This window comes from Serinus canaria, chromosome 1A (genome assembly GCF_022539315.1).
Source record: "Serinus canaria isolate serCan28SL12 chromosome 1A, serCan2020, whole genome shotgun sequence".
Lineage (NCBI taxonomy): Eukaryota > Metazoa > Chordata > Aves > Passeriformes > Fringillidae > Serinus > Serinus canaria.
In genome coordinates this window covers 45,473,305-45,498,175 of record NC_066314.1, presented here as the reverse complement: position 1 = coordinate 45,498,175, position 24,871 = coordinate 45,473,305, and the positions used below count along the sequence as shown (strand labels likewise).

Genomic DNA, 24,871 nt, shown 5'->3' with positions numbered 1-24,871 from the left:
CGGCCGGGGGCGGCGGGCGGGAAGTGATGCGCTCCGCCGGCTTCCGCCAGCGGCCCGGCCGCGGCCATGGCGGGGTATTTGACTCCGCGCTTCAGGAGGATCCGCAGCCAGAGCGAGTTGCAACCGCGGCGGGGGAGCGGGCGGCGCCGAGGTGGGCGAAGAGCGTCATCCCTGTCTCTCCGCTGCAGCAGCCTTTCCCCCGCAGCGTCGGAGGGGCCGGGGAGCGGAGCGGGCTGCGAGGGGCCGGTGTCTGCCCGTTGTTTGTGCTGGCACTGTCGGTGCTGCGGGAGGGGGCGGCGGGCAGAACGGGGCTAGGGAGGCTCGGCAGCTGAACGGGGAGGAGAGGAGCTTCCTCCGGCCGTATCCCTGGAGCTGAGCTTACGGAGGATGCCGCTGGTAGGGCTGGGTTGGGTGCCAGGCGCGATTAATGTACTACAAACACTTGTTTGCCGAGCTGGGCGCGATGTGTGAGGATCCACTGGGGGCTTCGGAGCACCTCCCCAGCTCCGCCTGGGGCTGAGAGCGCTGGGGCTGCTCAGCCGGGAGAAGAGAAGGCTTGGACGTCTTTGTAAGAGGGCAAAGAAGATGGAGGCAGACTCTCTTCTGTGGTACCCAGAGAGGTTTTGATATCGTTTGTGGACAACTCGGGTTCTGGAGATATGCAAAACCTGGTTCTGGGCGACCAGCTCTGGGTGGCCTTGCTTGAGCGGGAGGTTGAACCAGATAGACCCCTGCGAGCCTCGGCTGTTTTGTGATTCTCTAATGATTTAACGTGTATGTTCACAGCACATACATACAATATGTGTGGTCAAAACAACGACAAAAAAACCTTCATCACTTGTTTTTAGTGGATTTTTGTTCTCTTGAATCAACCATAGTGGGTGTGAGTCAGCTTACAAGAAGGACTGAGTCATGAAATACTATCTTTGTTTTTGTAAAATTCAGCTGATTTCTGAATACTTTTTAAAAAATATAAAACTAAAATCACAGTGTATTTTTTTAAGTATTAAAGGTTTTAAATTTGTAAAACTTTCATATAAACATTTTGCAGACTGCGATGGTCCTTTCCAAGCAACTCAGCTGTGGAACAGTATTATACATGCCCTTCACAATCAAGTGGAAATCAAACGACGTAGACAACACCTGAAAACGTATAGAAACTGTTTCACCGGCTCCAGTGCTGTTGATGTGGTTCTAAGCCATCTCATGCAAAGCATGTACCTAAGCTGCAATGACATTTCTCGGCTGAAGGGGGTCCGTGTATGCCAAGCCTTGATGGATCACAAAGTGTTTGAGCCGGTTGGAGCCAAGCTTTACTTATTCAAGAATGGGAAGGAAACAGAGTTTGAGGACACAGACACTAGTCTCTATAGATTTGTAAACAGCAGTCTTGATCCTCTTCTTCCAAGAAAGAATAAGGACAATGAAAGCTTATCTCCTGAGCAAATCTGCAAACAGAAAACAAAACGATGTTCCAAGTGAGTTAATTTTAACTATTCTATCTCTTTTTAAAAAAAAGTTAAGAAGGGTTACCTTTAAATGAAGTTATGTCTGACTAAACCAGGTGTTGGAGACTTCTGAAATGTCTGTGCCACTTTTGAGAAATGGCATGTCTAAATTGTAGATGCTTCCAGGTATTTTTGGGTTAAGTAGTTTGATCTACCAGTTGTTATTTAGAATAGAGTCTGGCACAGTAGCATAAGCCTAGGAATAATTTGGTTTTTTTATCAGTTGTGCTGAAATCTGAGACTTAGCATGAATGAGCTAGTTACTGAAAGCCAGTAAACAAAGTGGAACTAGCAAACAGTATTTGGAATCAATATCCTTGCCTTTTCCACAAAGCAGATGTGGATGATAGGAATTCTAGTAGCAGGAGAGATTCCAGATATAATGAAGCCCTAAAGCTCTGATTTAAGAGCAATTTAGTAAGTAATAGAAAGCCAAATGTGTTCTAATAGTATTTGTTGTACATCTTTTTTTTTTCCCCTCCCTAAACAGGAAGTGTGGCACAACACTTTCAAACCCCCTAGCATTAGAAGCAGCTGATAAAAAGAGGATTGAGGAGCTTCTTCAATCTATATATGTTCATGCATCTTTACCTCCAAAGATCATGGTTACTGAACCAACTCACCTGCTTTCAAAAGGAGGTGAGGATTGAATTTTTTCTTTTTAAAACTTGATTGTTCTTCACTGTATTTTGTAGTGAGTGCCCCATTTCTGTTCAACAATGCTCCCCAGAGACCTAAATTTAACCTCTCACTCATAACAAAATATCTAAATAAGCATTAAAGGGGTTAATGCTTGTAAACAGAAGGAGACACAACAGGATTATGTTTTTGCATAATGTGCTATTTATGAAAATACTACTTCAAAAGGAAGTAGGTCTTAAGATTAAGACTGTATTTATTATGTGATTCCTTTGCTTTTCACTTGTCTTTTTTTATCTTCTATTAATTAGAGTAGTTTATTCTGAATCCTAATATGATGGGGGAGACATTTTTAGTTTTGTTAGCTTTCCTATTTTGATGCCTTCTTACCCAGCACAGCAACTTCACACTATGCTGTTACCATGGTTTTTTTTGAACACTCTAAAGATTCTTTAGTGAGTAAAAACAAAGGTGAGTTGTTTACATAAGATCTTGTTTCTGAGGGTTTTTTTGTTTGTTTATGATATCAGTAATAGAAGATGTCTGGAAACAGCAAGCTCTGCTACGACTGCTGCAGTTAATTGATGTTCCCCTTCTAGAAGATATCTTGGTGTCTTCAGTGAAGACAAAATCAGACACTTTTGGCAAAGAAGAAGACATGATTATATCAAATACTTTCCTGGACAGAGAGGTTACATGTAGCTTAAACTTGCCCGAGTAAGTTTTTTATCTATTAAATAAATTTGTTAGTAAAGGCTTTATTTTATTCTTTGTCTTAAGTGAACAAATAGACATCATTATGTTTGTGTACTTGTAGACAGAGGTGAAATTAGTGTGATTGACTTCTCTTCAGAAATTGTAAATGATTTCACAAAAAGTATATGTTTAGAGTTGGGCATTTGAGCATTTCAAGTAAACATTAAAACTTTAACCTTGAATGTTGTAAACATGCCCAATTTCTAGATCAGATTCTTTACTCTTAGGTCTCTGTAACAGCCATCAGAACTTGAAAACTTTATTCTGAGTCTTTGTCACAGTTGGTGGTGGCTGTGGTGTTAAGATAAAAAGTCAATAAGGCATCTGTTGATAGCAAGAGAAAAGGAGAAACCAAGCTGTAGCACTGAGGAATGCTTATATAATGAGAATATAAATGTGTCTGCATGTTGTTAGTGTTCTTTTCCTTAAATTTTCTCTTACTTTTGTAGTGTTCCTGTTTAGTACACTTAGGCTGATCTCTATCTTGCATATGCTTCTAATGAATATGTCAAGGCTCATGTAAATTTCATAGGAATTACTATTTTTGTCAAATTAATTCAGTTGTTATCTGCAATTTCACAATCTTTGTTTCTGTTCTCCATGATAAAAATAAGATTCTGTGGATCTTAAATAATATTTACAACTTGTCATTGGTTCAGATCAAATTATTTTACATCCAGAATCAGGTAAAAGTAATTGTTCTTCTGCCCCACACAGTTCTATGATTTTATATTCCTTCTGTACAAAACGGCTGAGACTTTTTCTAATCTTCTGGCTTCTTTCAACAATAAATTATGCACCTGAATTTTAGGTGCATAATTAGGTTACATTTTTTTTCCTTAGTTATAGAGACAATAGATGCTTTTGAAAACTCATGCCTTTATAGTAGGTTATATAAACTGTTTCTGTAGTCCTCTGGAATTTAACCAACTTTTATTTTCCTCTTTTTTCAAACTAACTGCCTTTTTCTCTTTTGTAAAGATCAGGTTTTTTCACCCTGGTTAGCCCTGGTGTGTTCTCAGTGTGTGTGTTGAAGTAATGGTGGGGGTGGTGTTTGGTTTTTAAATACTAGCTGAATTCCTGGGGTCAGTGACGGTGTGGCATGATTGCAGCTTGTTTTGATCTGGGTTTGTCTCAGGTGTATTGCCTTTAGCATCAGAAAAACATGGAACTTGCCCATTTTGAGCAGGTTCTTGAACTGCTGTAGTGAAATAAGTTACACAAACTGCTTAATAAACCAGTTCAGCATCGTGGTTCATATATGTGGCTATACCTGCATGGTTATTTCTATCTAGTTTTCTTTTAAAGGATTAAATGGACCCTGGGATAGCTCAGTTGTGTAGAGCATGGTGCTAATTATACCAAGGTTAGAGATTCAATCCCATTTACTTAAGAGTTGGATGTAGTGATCCTTGTATGTCCCTTCTGACTCAGAATATTCTATGAATCTTTGAAAATAAAAATATGTAGAGCATTTTAAAGCAAGCACTAAAACGACATTTTCTTTCTGCAGGCTTGACAGATGGCTCTATGCTGCAATTGAATGCTTGGAGTATTTTCCTGACCAATTCCTAGTGATGGTTAGTCAGCAGTTACCTCAAAGCACTAACAACCCCAGCAGTCTGAATACATACAAGAAGATTCTTTTTGATGTTATTGTGAAGTATTACAGTCAAAAGAAGGACTCTCTTCTTGCCACCCAGGATTTTGATATTCATTCAGGAATTATAGAACTTATAGGTAAGTGCAACCTGGAACAAAAAATAAAGATGAAAGCTGTGTAGAGGAAGTCACTAAGTATCAATTGACTGAATCATGACACCATTTGCAATGCCATTGCAGATGCACTTTTTAGGTTGGAAGGAAATGCTCAAGATCACTATTATGAACCTCTACTCAAGACAAGGACAAATTTCAAAGTTAGATCAATTTGCTTAGGCCTGGCCCAACAGAATTTTGAAAATCTGGAAGGATAGAGATTCACCAGCCTCTGTGGGTAACTCAATTTGTAACAACTCCCATTGTGAAAGTTACTTACCCCTAGCCAGAATTTGCCTTATTGCTACTGCTAAGAAATTACATAAAACTAAAATCATTGCTATAAAGTTTTTCATGTTAACAAGAATAAGGTTTTTAAAGTTATGGACATAGGGTCCTTGTTAGTAATAGAAGTTATTTAAAGTTACAGAAGGGACTATTGAGAACCCTCCCATCATATGCATAGAAGTAAACCAGAAGGGTTTCATTTAAATATAAGTTTAAGGTTAATCCTACCTAAATAGGCTTTAATGCTGCTGCATCACTCCTATTGGGTTGTTGTTCCTTAACCCCAGCTGCCAACTAACTACTATAAAGCTGCTCACTCACTGCCTGCTGCCACCCTGCCCCTGGTGGGGGAGGAAAAATTAAAACTTGTGGATTGAGAAAAGAATCTTTTAATAAGTGGAACAACATGAAATTTTGTTTGGAAAGAAACACCTCCAAAACTGAGATTATTATTGGGATTTAAATAAGTATTCATGACTCTGAAAATGAATAGTAACATTGGATATGCTATTTTACTCCATGGCAGAAAAAGGAAAAACAGATCAAGCTCTAGAGGCATTACAACTTTATTTAAAATTATTAGCACCGAATATTAGTGAAGAACTTCACAGGCTCCTTACATTCCTATCCATTGCATCAGAATCCGAGGGCTACAGATTACAAAAACAAGTAAGTACCTGTTCTGCTTAATGTGAAAAATAGCAGTTTGTCATAGCAAAGTTAAAATTTTTGTCTAGTTAGAAGTATTCCATTTACTGCTTTCTGTGTGATCTGTTTCCCACCGATAGCATCCCATTGTACTTAGTCATTGCTAGCACTCTGCAAGTCAATCTAATGCCAAATCTGGGTACTGTTTTTTCTAGTTTGAGAACAGATTTGTGATCATCAAGACTTGTACAAAGTTCATCTTACAAAACAGGACACTGTCAAAGCCACAGGCAGAACTGCTGACTCAGTTTCTGATGGACAACCACTCTGAGCTCTTCAAGGTATCATTCTCCTTACATCATTGGCTTTGTAGTTTTACATGTTAAATGCCATGAATTGCTTTTTTTTGAGTATGATAAGTCTGAGGAACTGTGTTTAATGTTCCATTTGTTACAGTTTAATAGTACAGCCAAACAGTGTGAGAAGCTATTCCAGACTATACAGGACAGATTTTGGAGAGCTTTGCAATCCTTTATAAATTATATCCTCCCTTTGTATTTGAATGATTTCTATTAGGAAAATATTTGAAATAGTAATAATTTTTATAGAGTCATTTGGCACGTTGTTGGTAATGAATGCCTACTAAATGTTTAGGTATCTTAGTGTCTTTCTCCTTTAGAAGTTCACTGGCATATACTCTGAGTGGTAGAAAAATGGCATGCTCTTGTATCCCAGTGTATGTGTGCAGCTTTGACAAACCTAAAAGATCCTTCAGCATTTTGGAATGTTAACTTCTAAATTGAAGAAAACAAATAGAACCACAAAATGCTAGTAGCCTTTCTATTAAACTTGATGAGTTGTGTAAGTATGCACATATAATCTCCTTAATTTATGTTTCATCATATTGTCACATGTGAAAAGACGAAACTTTACCATACCCTATAAAAATAAGCTTCACAGAAATTTGGTTTCAGTAAAATACTGTTTTTTATTTTATACAACACATTGATTTCCACTTCTGACTTCAGGTCGAGACATGCGAGAACTATTTTTTTTTAATTAGCTCCATTTTAGTTTGAAAGCATTAAGTGGTTAGTGGGGTTTTGTATTTGTTAGTACACAGCCAACCCCCCTTTTTTAATTTGTGCTAAGGGTTCTGACATGAGGGTTGGGCCTTTGATTCCCCACTGGAGTTAGGGCCAGAACTGTGCAGCCGTGACAGCGAGTGGACAGTGGTTCACTCTGACAGCTGCAATTGAGAGCTTTGTGTGAAAGCTGAGATCAGCTTCTTTTGCACTGCAGCTTTTGCCATGGAAAATGGCATCTAGAACTTTTTGCTTCCTATTTCTTTGTGCAGAAATACCAGAAATAAACACATGTATCTTAGTAAAACTATGTATTTTAGTGCAATCCTGTGAGAGACTTTGAATGTGTACCTAAATAAATGTGGGCATAAATTCTTCTGCATTTAACTATGTGTTTTTAAATTGGTTTTCTGAAAGCTTTAGATTATAAAAATATAGAAGTATTGCTTTTGTAATGTATCTTTGTTGGGTTGTATTTTCAGGCTCCTTTAACTCTTCTGGAACTAACGAGTAGGAGACTTCAGAGTTTGCTAGAAGGGCAAGATCCAGATATCAATTCAGGTACATGATGGGATAAGTTTTTTGTATAAATTATTGTATAAGAACTAGTTTATCATCAGTTGGCTATAATTGTTTGTAGACTTATTTTCCTTTGTTGGACGTGATGCATTAGGGGGATTAGTGGCTATTGCACTAAATATTAAATTATATGCTGTCTGCAAATCTGGTCTGAATATTGGAGAGGAAGGATTCTATTAATCGAGTTTGGATATGCTATGATTTTTTAATTTTTTTTTTATCAAGTAATTACTTCTGCAAAAAGTAGTGCAAAATGTGTTTCCTGAAGTGATTTGCTTCTAATTGGGTTTGGGAATTTGACAGGACTTTGCATTTAGGAACAGTATTCTTTTATTTTTGCCACAAGACACCTATAAATTCTCCCAGGACTCAATAGTTAAAAGTTCTTATAGATGACTTGAGCACAGACTTGGATTGTTTAGTGTTTTGAAGAACTCTCCCCTTTTTCTGGGTAAGCATAAAGTTCATTAAGATCTTAGGACTTGTGCACCAAGTGTCAAATAGCTTCCCTTTAGGTTACACTACCCTTCTGTATGTGGGGTAAATGCTTTTCAGCTTATTTCTTTTGAGCTAACATTCTGTCTGGCCTTGCTGCCAATCTGATTAAAAGGGTTGGCTTAATTAATTGAATTTCTCTCTGACTCTTCATCTTCTTTGACTCTGGTATTGCCAGTGCATTGTGTGCTTAAACACTGAAGAGAAACCCCTTGGGAAACAAATTGCACCAAGTTATTTTGCTGTGTAATAATGTATTTAATACAGCAGCTGCCAGAGAAGTTGTTTGGTACTGACTCTTTTACCATCTGTTGGATTCTGGAATGAGGCCAAATTCCTTCTGGTTCAGTGTTCTGAGAATCACATAATATGGAGCCAAAGAATACAGAGATGAGCAGCAGTGGGAAGAGCTGCCTGTCTGTAATATTTTCAGAGCCTGTGTGATCTCCATTGACAAACTGAAGAGACTACAGGAGCACAAACCCCATATTCCATTTTTCTTACTAAGTTTTGGGGTTCCAATCCATAAATGCATATAGGTTCCATCTGCTTGTTGAAATAGTTTGATCTGATTGTAAGCTCTCTGGCATGGCATATTCCTGTTTTCCTGTGCTGGTGTCATTTTCCCTTTTCTTTCCAAAATCTTTCCTAGGAGCTATTGAGCATTCTTAGCTGGTGAACTTCTTAAGTCCAGGTGGGAGCAGGAGGGAAGGCTGAAGACCCAGATAAGAAAAGGGGTCTGTCAATTGCAGGAAAGTAATCCTTAGGTCTGCTGGAAATAAAAAAAAACTAAAACCAGCAAGAGAACTCTGGAATTGGTTTTAATCTAGTAAGACACTTAAAACCACGGAACTAAAGATCCATGCTGAAGTTTTAAGAGTTAATCTCTTTGTCAGTTGTTAAGCCTTCCCTTTTGAAAGAGCTGTCTTTTTTCTTCATCTGATTCTACTAAACCGTAGAAGTATTGATGTTTGACAAACTTACTTTAGAAGATGGGAAGGACAGGTCCACATGAAAACTCTGACAGCTCAGATTAATACTACTCTCTATGTGAAGCCTAAAGATGATGGTGTTTGTAAAGAAGGATTAGTAAGAAATCTTTCTCCTTTAGGCAGCCGACACTTGTTCAGCCAAATTCCTCTCTAATATGTATAGGAATAAAAAGTGTCTGTGGAGTAGCTGAATGCCTGTCTTTCCTCAGGCCAGAACTCACCTGCCCAGTGAGGGGGCTTGAGTCCTTGCAGGGCAGTACTTTACTGCAGAGATTCACAACCTTTTAATAGCTAGGGTATGCTGAGTTAAGTATCTCTCTTGCATCACCTCTGCTTCTGGTGTCCAAACCATGCTCAGCTGTCTACTCACGTAGAAGCTTCTAAATTCTGTTCCTGATTTTTGTAGTCTGGTTTAGAGGCAGCTATTTCTCCAAAGTATGTATTCACTTGCATTAGGTGCTGAGCCTTGCTTACAGATCTGATTAACTCACAGAACCTTTGGATCTGGACAAATGCAAGGTGCCATTCTTATTGTGTAATGTTCTTCATGTTTCTCTGTGAGAACTGTTTTTGCTCTTTGTCTTGCAGGCCTGTTTTGCAATACAGAATCTTCTATGATACTGTACTTGTAACACTGCTTTTCAACTTGATTTTTGCAATTCATGTTTAGATTTCCATCCTTTCTCAATGGAGAGCTGTATGTTTCACATTGCTTGTAGTTGTAATCACATCTGAACTGGAATATGTTTCTTACCATATTTTTAACCAAGGCTTTTACATGATGCATGAAACTTAATCTGAACCTCTGATTTCTCACAAAGGCTTCACCTTCTGTCAACGCATTACAACCAAAGAATATGAAGATCAAAAGCAACAAACCAATCAGCATCTTCTAGCTCTGGTTCAAGAGATAGACAATGACACTACTTGGCCTTCGAAGCAAAAGAAGAAATTAATCAAAGAATTGCGAAAATATCATTCTTTTCTCTACTGTAGTGGTTGTAAAACTACATGTGAATTTTGTTCTCCAAATGGTTAGACTTCAATACAGCCTTTTAAAAATATTTTTTTAAAAGAATGAATGAGGCACATGAAAATTGCTCATTAAAAATGTTTTTATTTTACATCTTTACATCTTTAATTTCAGGAAGCTGCAATTATCAAAATTACTATGCTGCTAAAAAGCATTAAATCTAATTAATCTTTTAAGCAAAATACACTTAATTATTTGTAAGTAGTAACAGCTCACTGCTTGGGCTGCCTTGAGTTCAGGGTCTGGCACTTTTTTCAATCTGTCCCACAGCCCTATGGCTTTCTGTCTGAGCCATATCTATGTTCTGAGCCATGCCTGGGCTGATAATCAGTGAGGGGTTTTAATCTTTTCTATCTTTAATTAATAATAACTTCATCTCATCTTAAACTGTAGGTTATGACTCCTGTGGGTATTGTAAAAGTGTAGAAAGTGTAAAAAATGTTGGAAGCAGGTCAGTGGGTTTTGAATCTGCAGCAGGAAGGATTTATTAGGCAGGTGAGCTGTGCGTGCTTGCAGTCAGTAATTACAACCTGTTGTTACTGCCTCCCCACGCAGGCAGGCTCAGCTGCTGCTAATTCAGGGGAAAAGTTACATTTTGAAGAAACCCTCTCCAGGTCTCTTTGTGGGCTCCCTTAAGGAACAGGAGGGCAACAATTAGGTCACCCCAAAGCCTTCTCTTTTTCATGCTGTCTGTTTTTAATAATAATTAAATATGTGATATAGTGTGATAGGAGTTATTTCTTTCATCCTTGCAACAGACATTTTGTCATGTATTGGACAAAGGCTCAAAGATTTGGTATTGGAAGGGACCTCTGGTCTGGTCTCACCAGCCAGGTTGAAATGGAATTGATTAGTGCAGGCTGCTCAAGGACTTTTCCAGTTGAGTTTAGAATATCTCCAAAAACAGGTATGTCACAGCCACTTGGGTGAGTCTGGTCCGGACTTTGACCAGTCTCACAGTATTTAAAGACAAGCAAAGAAACCCTGCCTCCACACAAAAAAGAAAAAAACCCAACCAAAATAAGCTGCTTTATGCTTATGCAGAATTTCTTGCACTGCCTCCTGTCCTTTCACTGGCACTGCTGAAGTGTCTGGCTCAGTCTTCTTCCTCCCTCCTCTGGGTGTTCTCAGGGCTAAACAATCACAGCACTCTCAGCCTCTTCCCTGTGTTATGGATCCTCTACTTCTGTATCATTTTCTTGGCCCCAGTGCTGAACTAGTTCCACTATAAGCATGATTTTTTTTCTGTTGTAAGTGTGCTGGTTTAGGTGTCTCCATCCTCCTGTAGGCTTCAAATATAGTCAAGTGAGCAGGAAACCAAAGCTTTCTTAGAACAAGTGCTCTTTTTTTAAAAATTGAAATAGTTGCACTGTAAGATATAAACAACACAACCTATTACCTGTACACTTAGTTAACTTGAATATTTGAAGTAGCCTTATTTAAATTACCTGGCCCTATTAGAAATCAGGGAATGTAGTTGAAATCTCTGTCCATGAATCCATGTTTATGCACTTGCTATTTAAGTGTGACTCACCAGTGTGAAATTATTTATTTCTAGAGGAGGAAAAACATCCAAGTTTTCCCTTTCAGAGGTGAATGCCCTAATTCCTATACTACAGGGCCATATATTCTTTTCTTAGACCTGTGTGGTGTCTTGGTCATTCTCCCAGAAGAGGGAGCATATACAGAAGCAGGTTAGAGACTTATAAACAGGGAAGTATTTCCTGATTAAGTGCTTCTGGTGTTAAGTAGCAGAATAAAGAGGTTTTAGTTGTCTTTTTTTTCTTAATCTCTCTCTTTCTCTGTCTTCAGTCTGTTTACTGTGTCTTATTCAAAATACTAAACGTGGTAACAGGCAGAGGTGATAACATGGTAATTTGTAGGCTGGGTGGGCTGGGAATTGCTTTGGGAAAAACTGTGTTAAAAAACAAACTTGCACTTTGTGGCTTGATTTAGAATGTTCTTTTGCTAATTTAAATATAATAAATAACTGTATAAAAAGTGATGAGCCTTTCATTTCATAGTGTGTTCTTCAGGAAGAGGCAGTTTGGGGTGGGGGGGGTAGAACCAGGTATTAAACAGTAAGGAAGTGTTCTGAGCAGCAGTTTATAGCTGCCCTGTGGTTCCCTTCAGTTATTGGGACAAGCAGCTAAGATTGATCTAGTTCTGCAAAGGAAAGGAAGAGCTCTTGAGAGCCCTGTTTTATTTACATAGCCTAAGAGGAGGATCTACTTACCTTTTAATCTTCTGTTGACAGAAGCTTGTTATTTTACATCTAAGAGCCCGCACTGGTTTTCAGTTAAATTCCAAAATTAGAAAAATTTTATTGAACTTTAGAAAGTTCTGTCACATATTTTTAACAGTATCTGACACAGAATCATGCACTAAAGAAACTTGGGACCTGTCACATTTCTGTTTATGATTTCTAGCACAGAGCTATCAAATGAATTGCCAGTACGAATTTGTTTGAAGTAGAGAATATTAAGAGTGAAGAGTTTAGCCAAGGTACTTTTCAGTACAGTCTTATCAAAGCACAGGTGGTGCCACCTTCAAAGGAGGCTTGCTTCTATTCCCAGAACATTCATGATTGCTCCTCAAAAAGTTCAGTAGTGCTTTCATGAGAACACGTATGTTTCTTTAAGTCCCAGCTAAAGTATACTGACACTTTCATGAAGCACTTAGTTAAAAAACTAGAGCTTGGACACAAGGGCTTCTCCATGTGGCTGTCAAAGTGACAGTGTACCAGACTTACTCATGTCCTGAAAAAGTCATACAATGTGTCCAACAAGTTGTAGGTGCTGGCCTCATGCCTTCATTCCCTAGCTGCCTCCTGTGTGGCTCACATAGCTGCTAACAGCAGGAGGAATGTACCCCTTTCATTCCTTTCAGCAGGCTAGACTAGAGGAAAGCAGCCCTGAGCTTGTTCCAAAGTAAAAAAAGCCACATTCAAGAAGATCATCTCCCATTCTCACTGGCTGTTCTTTGATGCTGCCCTTATGCCAGGTAACCAGGTAAGTGCACTGTGTAGGAATGTTTACTGGCTTTATGTTAGGATAGACAAGAGAGGGAATATGAAACACAACAGAATACTACAGTGTCCGTTTTCCACCCTGAGTGCCTCTGTCTTGGCAAGCAAGCAGGCAAGGTGAGGCACCCCCATATAGCCTGGCCCTCCCAGCCTTCTGGCTCTTAGGCCAGGCTCTTTCCCCCTCCTGCATGCCATGCTGCACAACTGATGGCAGAGTAACACAGCTTCTGATGCCAGAAATAACAAGTTCTGGGGTGTTTGTGTTTATCTAGGATGTGTGGAGAGGACACAGGTGGGTCATCACCCAGGACACAGCTGCAAGCTTTGTTCACCTTTGTGGCACCTTCTTATCAGAAGGATGGGAGTGGCAGGAAGCTTATTTGCTCTGGCATTGTTTAAAACAAAAACCAAACAAAAAATTCCACAACCTACTAAATTAAAAACCCTTTAGAAAAAGGAATTGTTCAACGTACTCTTTTCTCAACAGCTAAGTATATTGTCAATAGCAGTGGTCATATTTCAAGTATATTTCCCTCATAGGTACTCAATAAAATAACCAAAAATAAAACTCATATGTTTCTTTTCAGGAGAGGTAACATCAGAGGGTCCTTTTGAGTATGTTTAATGCCCTTTTAGTGGAATCTGTAAGTTAGAATAATACTTATTTGGAAAAAAAAAAAACTATTTCTTCTCACTATGTATTAGCATCACACCAGTACAAGCATTTGATATTTTTATTGCCTCATGCACTGAGGTGTTCTGCAATAAAAATACAATAAAGCTATCAAAAAAGATACAAACATAATGAAATTGCAACAAACATATTATTTCATAGTATTACACTTGTGAAACTTTATTTCTAAACTCTTAAAATTATTTTTCCCAACCCAATTCAGTACAGGAAAGCTAAAACACAATCCTAGCTGATGGAAAAGTAGTTCAAAGAATTCCATTCTAAGTAAATCAATGGAATAACAACACATCCAACTATGCTACCTATATATCAAATTTTTCTTCACAGATATTGTGTCCATGTTCTTCATAGTCTTCTCTAGTTACTATCATGTCTTCAAAATCATCATTTTCAGAAATGAGCTTTCCACCTTCCCAAGAATAAGTGATAGGGCTGGAAAATGAAAGTTACTGTTACTCCTCTATACATTAATTTAAAATAGAAATACACACTGATGATTTCCAAAACTTTTATTTAGATGTATCTATTTAAACTACATTTTTGATGGTAAATCAAGCCCTCCAGCTCTAGAGAAGTTATGAGACAAAGTCTGAAACTTTAGCAGGGCTAGCTGACTTGGTTTTTAATAAAGGGCCTCTTTGAAGGTAGGTGTGAAGAAGGAACCACATGGATATGCTTTGTATTTACTTTGAACAGATAACAATTCTTTAATAGTATTTAAAAATACTCCTTAACAATACTTTTTTAAAAGTAGACTTTTTTTTTGTATATTCAAAATGTACTTGTTTTGTCTGCACTCCTTCTGCAAAGATGTTACCCCTTCCTAACCCTGAAGTGGTATATTAATAATGACATGGGAGCATTCAGATGCTGAAAATTCTACGTAAAAGACTAAGTTCTAATCTTACATACTTACAATACAGTCTTATTTATCTGTTTACAGTAAAAAGGCTGACCCTAAAAACACTTCCTTAACTTTATTAGGTAAAGTACAGAGCAAGCAGGTGATCTCTAGTTTATTTGGTTTGTCTGAAAATACACTGATTTAAAATATCCTCTTACACAGTTTTTGTTCACTTAATATTTAAATTAATGTCCTTAATCTATCTTCTTAATCAGCAAAAGAAACCCTACTTTATTGTTTGTTCTGCTAGAAAGATAAAGCCCCTTCTATTTGGTAGTTTAGGACTTACTTTTCAGGAAGAACAACGGAAACATCATAGTCAGTTGGAGTAAGACATCTAACTTCAGAATAAACCCGATCTCTGAAGCCTGGAAAAAGGGTGTTTCCCCCAGTCAGAACTATGTTCTTGAAGAAATGAGGCTGCATTTCTGTAAAATAATTAAGTAAATCTGTAGTTAAGAGATTGAACATATATCTAAAGATTAAAGGTGGTAATATTTCCAATTTTGTTATGAATTTAAACAGAAGTAATAAATATATGTAAAAAAAAATTATGATCATCTAATCAGCATATCAGTTAAACAGAAATATGAGAAGGTGATCAATCACTCTATGTTCTCCCTGATTTCAGAATTTGGCTTTGATAACTACTGTTTTCTTATATTTATTAAATTTCACATTCGCCAACACAATTCCCCCTTTAAAGAGGGATTTTAAGTGACACAGGCTTTTTAAGAGTACATTAATAGCCTAAATTCTGCCATGCTTAACATGGCATCATAAAACCTAAGAAAATCTTCTTTGTAATAATAATTACCTATACATAATCTATGAAATGAAAGCCTTAGTATTACTTCTGACAAACAGCACTCAGAAAGGTTTTACTCTTTGATGCTTAAATACTGACTTGTGGTCAGTTTCACACCAAATGAAACCAAGCCATTTCAACATCCCTCCTTCTCCCACCCCCTGTCCTTTTCAACATACTTTCAGGATATACCTTCAGGTAAATTCTGAATAGAATAAACAATGGCTTCAGGAATTCCCATCTCTTGAATACCAATATCCGAAGGATGGAAAAGTATTTCTGGAACTGCAAATCTTTCATTTGTTAGACGAAGTATTTGTTCACCAGTCTTGTATTTTCCACTTAACACCATCTCTTCCCTTGGCTAGATTAAAGACATGAATAGTACTCACTGCTTAAGAAAAGAAATCACATCCTAGAATATTCAGCTGATCTATTTCATGCAGAAGCAGGCAGTGTATGCTGCCATTGTCATATTATCTATCAGCAACTCTTTTAAGAATAATGCATACTCCCATATTAAATCTGAAGTGACTTTGCTCTTACCAACTGCAGTTTTGCCCAAAGCAAAATAAAACTGATATGCATGAGAGTGGCCTTAAAGTACAGGACTGCTTTCAAAACTATGGCTGGCTCAGTAAATGAGCTAAAACTGTTAAACTGTCTTCACTGGTATTTCAGGCTCTTCTATAATATGACTTTGAACTTTTAACCATATTTGGGTGTTTAAATGTAATTCAGAGAAACTTACAAAAAAAAATCAAAGCAGAGAAAACATTTTGTATCCTAATCTTAAAAATCTTTATAATGATATGGATAAGTTATATGACAGAGCACAAAGAGAGAAAGCTAAAACTGTTAAATAATAGAACATTAAAATGCTACGCTGAAAAAACAGTACTTTGTTGTCATCCCAACTTACTGAGGAAAAACTTTACCAATTAATGCATAGCAAGAAAGATGTTACAGTACAATATTAAAAAAAGGGAGTATTTTTAACGTCTCCACCAGACTTGTGCAGAACACAATCAAAAAAACCTCAGAATTATTACCTTACAAAATCCTTTTTTAATTGTGCTGAAGTCTGGCAAAACATAATCTACCATTACAGTATTTTCCTCTCCTTTCAATCTGAAAAAGAATGTAAAATTCAACAGAATAAAGAACAAGTTCTAAATTCCAGCTATTTTATACTAACAAGACTTCTTTAACTTAACTGGAAAGTTTTCTGATTAGGAGTATAGTTTTGTTTGTACAAACAGATTATTCTACATTTAGTACCATTGCATACATACTTGGCAATGTCCATGTCTTTGTAAAAGTCTTGAGAAACATAACACACATCTTCTTTCACTTGATTAATTACATGTGTTTCATCCATAACATGTAGCTGCCTGTGAACAACAAAAACCAAAACCACAGAAGTTTGATAATAATTAATGTTCCCTTTTCTGTCCAGTTTTCCTCTGGAACTGAGCAACCATTGTTTTTCAGCCACAGGAAGCTACTGTCTCAATATCTAAACTTCTGTTTAATTTACAAAAGCATTCCTGGCCTACTGGAGCTTAATATTGTCCTGTTTCACAGTTCAGTAAATACATCAACCTGCATTTGCCCACTGTCTAGCTAACAAGCACAGCTGTAATCCTGCCAGTAGCTCTTTGGTAAAGACCTTTACCTGGATATGGTTCCAAGCTGAAGAATCCCAATGAAAGGTTGATCCTACTGCATTTTATTTGCAGTACTGATACAACCAGTCAGCAAATTGACTGATGATCTACTGAGAAACCTCAGAAAATATGTTAAGACTTGTATAATTGTGAACACACAGGTAACCTCAACAACTTCAAAAGCACTGTCACTTTGAAAAATAACAGCCTAACTCTTCAATCTTAATTTATCTTGATCTTAAGGTCAAGATAGTAGCTAGCAGATTATAACAGACAAAAAAAATCCCTTCTCCTTTAAACAGCAATTAATCTAAAATTCACAGAAGCAGTAAGAATACCCCATAAACTTCTAGCTCATTTCACACCAAGTTTCAGAGTGAAAATTAGCATGATTTACCTGTAAGAGATGATCTCCTTTAGATGGTTAGTTAAGAGTTTCCCTCCAACATTAATCCTACAGAAAAAGAGTAACATGAGGAATTCTGTCATTATTAACTTCAGGCACATCAAACAGTTCTTCTAGAAAATATATACTGCAGTATACCTGATGATTGCCTCTTTCTTCTTTTTACTTCTGCAGTAAGGTACAATGTGGGTGAAAGAGTATCCACTATCCACGATGATACAACACAGCTCAGATGGATTATCCCGGAAATACCTGTGTGCACTAAGAGCTCCAGCTGAAATACAAAAAATTGAACTCAATTTCTATATCAACATTTAGAGTTTACAGTGATATAAAGGTGATTTTAAATGCCTTTGACAGACTTTCAAGACCTCAATACATAGTAATACAGCAGCTGCATTAATTCATTTTGGCAGTGGATAAAATTAAGTGTTCTATATGTCCCTATTTTTCAGGAATTTCAGCCCATGTTCCACTTCCTCTAAAGTCTAATCACACTGATTGTGCTACAAACTTATCAAACTTATCAAAAGGAGTATCCTGTGTCCAGTTACCTGTCAGAAGGGTGGTATGGTTATTTACACATTCCCTTTGAGACACAATAAATTTCATAATCGTAATGCTGCATTTTATTTGCTAACACATAACAAAATCAAACAAAAATACAATCCTACTCCCCTAAAAAAGGAAAGCTATCAGAGACTTCATGCAAAGTTTTGGTAGAATTCTTTAAATGTTATCCTGTTCCAAAATCCATCTGTTATTTCTGTCATCCTTACTCTCCTCAAATTTCCTCTAATTATATACCATGACACTCTTTAAGAAGTAGTACAAGAGTACAGCTGGAATTTGTAAAAGATTTAATTTTTAAAATATTTAATCCACTTTTACTCAAGAGCCAGGAAGCAACTGAAGTAATATTTTTTACTGTGCATATATGTGTGTCTGCATGTGTGCTTGCTTATTCATTTATTTAAAGGGTTAAGCTTCAAAATACATAAATGCAAACAGGAAGGAAACATACTCACCATTTACTCTAAGAACTGCCTGAAATTGATATTCTTCAAATAGAATTTCATTCATAGATTCTTGTATTGAAGTGAAGTTAAAATAAGGTTCGGTAATAATTATATTGGTATCTACAAAATCCACCTATAAAAAACACATTAAGATTGTCATTGCATAAGACATAAACATTAATAATCCCTTACCATCTTTTGCAGCAGTGGAAGATAATGTAAATCTGAAGACATGATTACCACTTGCCATATCTGTTTGTAGAAGCCAGACTTAGAATGTTTTGGCTTTTTTAAAGGCTTCATGATCAGTGATACAAGTTTATCTAATTAATGGGTAAAAAACATAATAGAAGGGAACACTTTCATACATATCCTGATTCTGTTTCCATCCCTACAAATTGTAATCCAACATTTTAAAGAGACACCACAAAGGAACACTACAATTTTAATGTAAAATACTTTACACGAATCCTATGAGCTACAGAAAAATAAGTCTCCTTGACAGCTCAGCACTTGCACCACAAATTACTTGTCTAATAACCAAAGCCCTGTACAGTGAAGAATCAATAATAAAACTCCCAGTGACCTCTACTGAGGCCAGCAAAAAATCCTGGACTTCCCACATTTACCAGTATCTCAAATACTCTTTTACAGAGGACTTAATACTATTTACTTCAACCATAACTGGATGTGGCCCTAAAAACATTATCAGCTGTATCTCTCTGTAGTCTTCACTTGTGAAGAATTAAAAACAAATTCTCAAAACCATGACAACATTGAATACAGTTCCAAATCTAAAATGAAATTTATGTATCAAAAGCCAGCACTTTACATTTTAAATATAAAAATGTAAAGAGACTAAGTTAATTCAAGCCATTACTTTCATTCTTAGTACACAGGTATTAGAAAAAACTCAAGAATTTCCACGAATGTAACATTTTTAAAGAAAAAAAATTAAAAGAAAGTCTTAATATACTTCCTGTGCTAAATCAAGCTTGTGTGATAGGAAAAAAATAAAGCACCAGGTATTTATATTTTATACATTTAAGTTATTCAGGGGTAGAAAATGGTTAGCCAAAGATGATTTCTAAGTGTGTATGTATTTTGGCCTACTGACCCACCTCATCCCTCCCTTTGACATTAACTATTTACTGAACTCTAAACTACATTGTATCTGTCTGTGATTATTTTTTATTAACTTGACCTCTTAATTACATTGACATGAATTTCTTATGTGAGCTGCACTCAGTAACAGTACATTCCTACAACACTAAAAAATTTAAATGTTTTTCAAAATTCTACACCAGAACTCAAAAGCACTTGCAAAAACTTAAATCCTGTGATTTCTAATTGAAGGCACTTTTAAAGAGAACAGTAAGATCACCTGTTCTCCATAATATTTTTTAATTCTATTAGTCAGTATTTAATCTACACAAAATATGTAGTTAAGAAAAGGCTCTTACTTGATACATTTCTTTTCCAAAGAGATAATCCCAAACCTGTCTCTGAACATCCCAGTTCACCAAGTAACCCTGTAGGAATTTAGAAAAAAAATTACACTATTAAGGAAAAATAAAATCATACTTAAAAAAAAAAAAAGTCAACAATTGAGACTGGTAATATAAAAAATCTGAGAGTTAAAATGTCTAAATTTGCATTTTTAGGTTGAGTAAATGTTACATAGGATTAACAACAGATTGTTATCGACAATCTGGACAAGGGTGGAGTTCAACAGAAAGGCCTAAGTTGGGTAGGATTGTTGATCTGCTGGAGGGAAGAAAAGCTCTGTAAAGATTTCTGGATGAGGTGGATTGATGGACTGAGGACAATCTTATGATGTTCAGCAAGGCCAAGGGTGGGGTCCTGCACTTGGATCACAAAAACCCACGCAGCACTGCTGGCTTGGGGCAGAATGGCTGGGACACTGCCCAGTGGAAAAGGTCCTGGGGGTGCTGGTTGGCAGCCACTGAGCATGAGCCAGCATGTGCCCAGGTGGCCAAGAAGGCCAAGAGTATCCTGGCCTGTATCAGCAATGGTGTGGCCAGCAGGACCAGGACAGCGATTGCCCTCCTGCACTGGGCACTGGTGAGGCCATCCCTTGAATCCTACTTTCAGTTTTGGCTCCCTCCCAACAAGAAAGGCATTGAAGGACTGAAGCAAGTCCAGAGAACAGCAACACAGCTGGTGAAGGGTTCAGAGAACAAATCCTGTGAGGACCAGCCAAGGGAGGCTGTCTAGCCTGGAGAAATGGAGGCTCAAGGGGGACCTTATTGCTCTCTGCAGTGACCTGAAAGGAGGTTGTAGTGACGTGGTGGTTGGTCTCTTCTCCCAGGTAACAAGTTACAGGACCAGAGAGAATAGCCTTAAGTTGCACCAGAGAATTTTAGATTAGAAATATTTTCTCACCAACAGGACTGGCAGAGGCTGCCCAGGGAACTGGCTGCATCACCATCCCTGGAGGTATTTAGAAGATGTGCAGCTGTGGCACTCAGCCACATGGCTAAGTGATGGGCAGCACAGTGCAGGGTTAACTTTTGGACTTGATGATCTTAAAGCTCTTTTTCAACCTAAACAATTCTGTGACTGTTAAACTTCACACTGCTGACTGGTTCTTGTATGATGCTACATATAAGCCTGTGCAGCTGGGACATATAGTATGAAAACTATTCCTTAGAACAATTTACACTGGGCTTTAATGTTAAACTGGAGATACCTTACTTACTTTCTGAAAGGGAAGAATATAAAAAAGACCAGAGGGATCCTTAATTTCATCCAGTTGATTTGCCGTAAATGTTTTCAAGCGTGCAGTCTTTGACCTGAATTGACAGTTGGGAATAACGCTGGAAAAGATTGGGAAGTTTCCTTTTAAACATGGTATGAGACACATTCACTTTCTTTACGCCCCTTTCATAAACAGTGTACTTTCAATTTTGGTTTTAGTCCATTAACTGGAGCCAGTTGTGAGGGAAATCTTTAATTTCTGAGAACTCCAGTGCAGACGAGACACCTTTTGGAGAACCAAATACCACCTCCTACCTCCGCCGCACATTGCTGGCTGCCGCCACCCCCTGCACAGCAAAAAGAGCGCCAGGGGCTCTCCCCCCACCCTGGCCGGCGGGGCACGGTGTGACACAGACGGACAGTGCGACACGCGGGACACGGTGCGTCACAGGCGGCACGGCACGCAGCGCGCGTCGCAGGGGCGCGGCCGCAGCCACCGCAGGGGCGGGGCGGGGCCAGGCCGCGCCCCTCAGCGGCGAGCGCAGGCGCGCTGCGGGTCCGCGCTCCGGTGAGCGGCCGAGGGGCGCGGGGCCAGCGGCGAGCGGCGGCGGCGAAGCCGTGAGGGGAGGCCCAACGCCCGCCCCATCCCGGCCCCTCACCTGACGTTCGCGTGGCTGTAGCCGATCTTGGCGTTGTAGGCGCCGTTATCCAGCACCAGCGTCGCCATGTTCCCCACGGCGCCACGGCCGCCGCCGTCCCAGTATTGATCCGCCACCGCCGTGGATCTCTACGGTGACCATAGAGCGGAGGAGCAGCGCGCGCGTGGCCGCGGGACGCGGGAGTGCCGGCAGCGCTCCGCCTCTGCCGCGGGGCGCGCGCCCTGCCGGTGACGCTGGCGGAGCTGCGGGAGCCATTGGCCGGGCGTGACCCGGCAGCGCTCGTCACAGCGGTGGGCGGGGAGGTGGCGCGGCGTCACCGCGGACAGCGCCCGGCCCGGGCGGACGGTTCCCCGCGGGGGCGGCACCGACGGCTGGGGACAAGGCGGGGGTGGTTAGGGCGAGAGCCCGGTGTGGCGGTGGTTTAAAGTTACAGACTGCGTCGGGTGACCCTGCCGGCTCGGGATGCTGCGGTGCGGGAACGCCGCGCCTCGGGATAAAGGTGCTGAGTGACAATCTCAGTGAGAAGTGCCTGGGCTTTGTAAGAATGTGACACAGTGGAAAGAGAGACAGCTCTAAATTCCACCATCATTATATTTTACTGTTACAGAATCACAGAATCAATTCAGTTGGAAAACACTTGAGATCACTGAGTTTAACCTATGACTGAACACGATATAAACTAGACCATGGCACTAAGTGCCATGCCCAGCCTTTCCTTAAACGCCTTCAGGGACGGTGACTCTACCACCTCCCAGGGCAGTCCATTCCAGTGTCTAATCACCATTTCTGGGAAACAAGAAGTTCTGGTGCAGTTTAAAACTAGGTTCTTTCATCCTGTCTCTGGTTGTCTGGGAGAAGAGACCAGCCCCCAGATGGCTACAACCTTCCTTCACGTAGAAAGTCTTTCAAAGCATGCATAATTAACACTTTTATTATAAATAGAATGGAAAACAGTGCTATTGGAATTCTCTGTTCCTGATCAGTTTTTGTTTTGCTTAAGTCTGTGTAGTATAGCAGCACACACCTTTATAGAATCACAGAACCACAGAACAGCACCAGGTGAAAGGGTGCTGAAAGATCATCTGGTCCAACCTTTTGTAGTAAAGGGAACCATGATGAGATAATCTAACACCCTGTCCAACACCGTCTTGAAAACCTGCAATGGGAGCTCCCTGAGGTATGGTTTTTGCACTGATTGGTTGTTCTCACTGGGCAAAAGTTCCCTATATCGAGACAAGAGCTCTCCTGGTACAACTTAACACTTGGTTTTTTTTCTTCTTGTGAAGAGAGAGCCTCCATCATTGTAGCCACTCTGTAAGTACCACAATACTGTGATAAGGACCCCCTGAGCTTCTCCAGAAAAAAACTAAATCCTTCAGTCTTTCTTCAGTGTGTGTTCTTGAGCCTTTGATCACCTTTATGGCCTTAGTTTGGATGCTCTCCAGTTGTCCACAACTGCTTTTGGAATTGCTGGGAGCAGAGCTGGACACAATACTCCAGGTGTGGCCTGAAATGCACCAAGCAGGGTGGGATGATCAAGTTTATGTCCCTGCTAGCAATGCCCCTGTGGATGCCACCCAGGATGTGCTTTGTGCTCCTTGCTGCGGTGGTGCACTGCTAAGTGCAGTTCAGCCTGATGTCCATCCAGACCCCCAGGCCCTTTTCCACAAGGCTCTTTCTGTGCCACACAACTCAGCCTGCACTGGGCTCTGTGGGTATGTCATCTCAGGTGCAGCACCTTGCTTTTGTCTTGATGATTAATTTTGCTCTATTTAAATGTTTTACTTGCCATCACTAGTTCATTTGTTGTATTCCAGTAAAACAGAAAGAGCATTACAGTTTTGTAATTGTGTGTAATTGACTTTCCTGAACTTAAAAATAACTGTTACTCTGTATGATGACTTCTCCCTGACAAATATAAAATGTCATTCCACGAGCTGGAATGTTCATTGGAACACATGGCAATCTGCTTTTAGACAAATCCTCTTTATGTGCTTGTGAAGGAAGTGTATCTTAAGGACAGCTTCCTTAATCCTGACCGTAGCAGATACATTATTTGATTCTTGAGAAGAGGTCACAGGAATTATCAAAAGCCTGTTTTTCAAGTTCAGGAGAACTTGAAAAGAACTTTAAAGAACACTGTAGGTTGTTTTCCTTCTTTGCCTACTGACAGGTATACTCACAGTAAATGTTTGGTTTGTAATTAAAATCCAAAATACACGAAACATAAAATAGTAACAAATTTATTAGGTATTCAGTATTAAAGAGAAACATTAAATACTACTCTTAAAATTGCATAACTTTTACTTTATCCTTTTACTAATATAAAGTTCTTAGAATAATTGTTTAGATTCAAAAAGTCCTAGTATCTGTTGCTAACTTTTGCCTTGTGAAAATAAAAGTAAAAGCCAGAATTTAGTAAATTTAGTTTCCCTTCTAAGTACTAGCTCCAGCTCTATGAAGCTTTATCTGTTATCATCCAATGACTTGTGTTGGATTTGCAGTTACTTTTGCTTTTTTCCTTTTTTTTTTTTATTTTGTTCTAGGATGTAGGACAAGTGCCAGGCTTTTAAGGGTTTACTTAGATTTATATGAAGTGGTTGATATACATAAATATTTAAAATCTTTTCAGACTAAGGTTGGTGTGTTTACTGTCACTGCTACTTGAGGGTAATTCAAACATATTTATTGATATTTACACATTCACCCATATATTCCAATGGCACTTATGATAAGAGTGTCTGTTGTTGTTGGAGAACGTAACACAGACCAAGTCAGCCACCCAGCAATGACACATAAATAGGACTTTCAAAAATCCATGTGGTAGCAAACCTTGTACATTGCCCCTTACAGAAGTGAGAATTGATATTTTGTGACGTTCTTTGAATAATGGTCTACCAGACTACTTAATCCTTGCACATCTGCATTTGTTGACAGACCATTATCTTTTGCATTATCTATAAGAAGGCATGCCAGATTTCTCATTCTGCAAGTATGATACAGAGCACTCACTGAAACTTAGCTCAAATTTAGTTTGTTCTCTTACTACATCTCCTACTACTTTATTTAATAGGAAAAACAATATTTGGTTTTTTTTATTCTGTGGCCTTTATGTTTCTGAAGTTGCTCGAGCTCCAGTTGGTTTTGGTTTTTTCCTCTCAACTCCATTCTGGTTTTTACA

At 38.8% G+C, this 24,871-nt stretch overlaps 2 protein-coding genes across 4 annotated transcripts; one reads left to right on the top strand and one right to left on the bottom strand.

The window, feature by feature from the left end:
• The first annotated feature begins 15 nt into the window (after window positions 1-15).
• DEPDC4 (DEP domain containing 4) lies at window positions 16-11,786 on the top strand. Of its 2 annotated transcripts, none has more exons than XM_030238578.2 (9): window positions 16-151; window positions 1,052-1,478; window positions 1,999-2,147; window positions 2,678-2,864; window positions 4,417-4,643; window positions 5,476-5,618; window positions 5,813-5,938; window positions 7,165-7,243; window positions 9,570-11,786. In XM_030238578.2, the coding sequence occupies exons 1-9, from the start codon at window positions 67-69 to the stop codon at window positions 9,785-9,787; spliced, it is 1,641 nt and encodes a 546-aa protein (XP_030094438.2). In that variant the 5' UTR covers window positions 16-66; the 3' UTR covers window positions 9,788-11,786. The 2 variants fall into 2 exon arrangements, with proteins under 2 accessions (XP_030094438.2, XP_050840080.1); XM_050984123.1 differs by lacking the exon at window positions 9,570-11,786 and adding an exon at window positions 9,337-9,539.
• Window positions 11,787-13,525: 1,739 nt separating this feature from the next.
• ACTR6 (actin related protein 6) lies at window positions 13,526-21,961 on the bottom strand. 2 transcript variants are annotated; one of them, XM_030238524.2, is made up of 11 exons: window positions 21,691-21,953; window positions 21,033-21,150; window positions 19,774-19,842; window positions 18,320-18,443; window positions 17,430-17,565; window positions 17,283-17,339; window positions 16,511-16,609; window positions 16,268-16,346; window positions 15,408-15,579; window positions 14,697-14,835; window positions 13,526-13,935 (listed from the first exon to the last, which is right to left on the bottom strand). In XM_030238524.2, the coding sequence occupies exons 1-11, from the start codon at window positions 21,756-21,758 to the stop codon at window positions 13,806-13,808; spliced, it is 1,191 nt and encodes a 396-aa protein (XP_030094384.1). In that variant the 5' UTR covers window positions 21,759-21,953; the 3' UTR covers window positions 13,526-13,805. The 2 variants fall into 2 exon arrangements, with proteins under 2 accessions (XP_030094384.1, XP_050825754.1); XM_050969797.1 differs by lacking the exon at window positions 16,511-16,609 and having other exon boundaries at window positions 21,691-21,961.
• Between the last annotated feature and the right edge of the window lie 2,910 nt (window positions 21,962-24,871).

What these genes read in the sequence shown, in the direction of transcription:
- DEPDC4 (XM_030238578.2), top strand. Translation starts at nt 67, where the DNA reads ATGGCGGGGTATTTGACTCCGCGCTTCAGGAGGATCCGCAGCCAGAGC. An exon ending in TGTAGCTTAAACTTGCCCGA is followed by an intron (nt 2,865 to 4,416) that starts GTAAGTTTTTTA and finishes TTCTTTCTGCAG; the next exon opens with GCTTGACAGATGGCTCTATG. An exon ending in AGATCCAGATATCAATTCAG is followed by an intron (nt 7,244 to 9,569) that starts GTACATGATGGG and finishes TTTCTCACAAAG; the next exon opens with GCTTCACCTTCTGTCAACGC.
- ACTR6 (XM_030238524.2), bottom strand. Translation starts at nt 21,758, where the DNA reads ATGGCGACGCTGGTGCTGGATAACGGCGCCTACAACGCCAAGATCGGC. An exon ending in AAGAAAGAGGCAATCATCAG is followed by an intron (nt 17,340 to 17,429) that starts GTATACTGCAGT and finishes CTTTTTCTGTAG; the next exon opens with GATTAATGTTGGAGGGAAAC. An exon ending in TATTCAGAATTTACCTGAAG is followed by an intron (nt 14,836 to 15,407) that starts GTATATCCTGAA and finishes ATTATTTTACAG; the next exon opens with AAATGCAGCCTCATTTCTTC.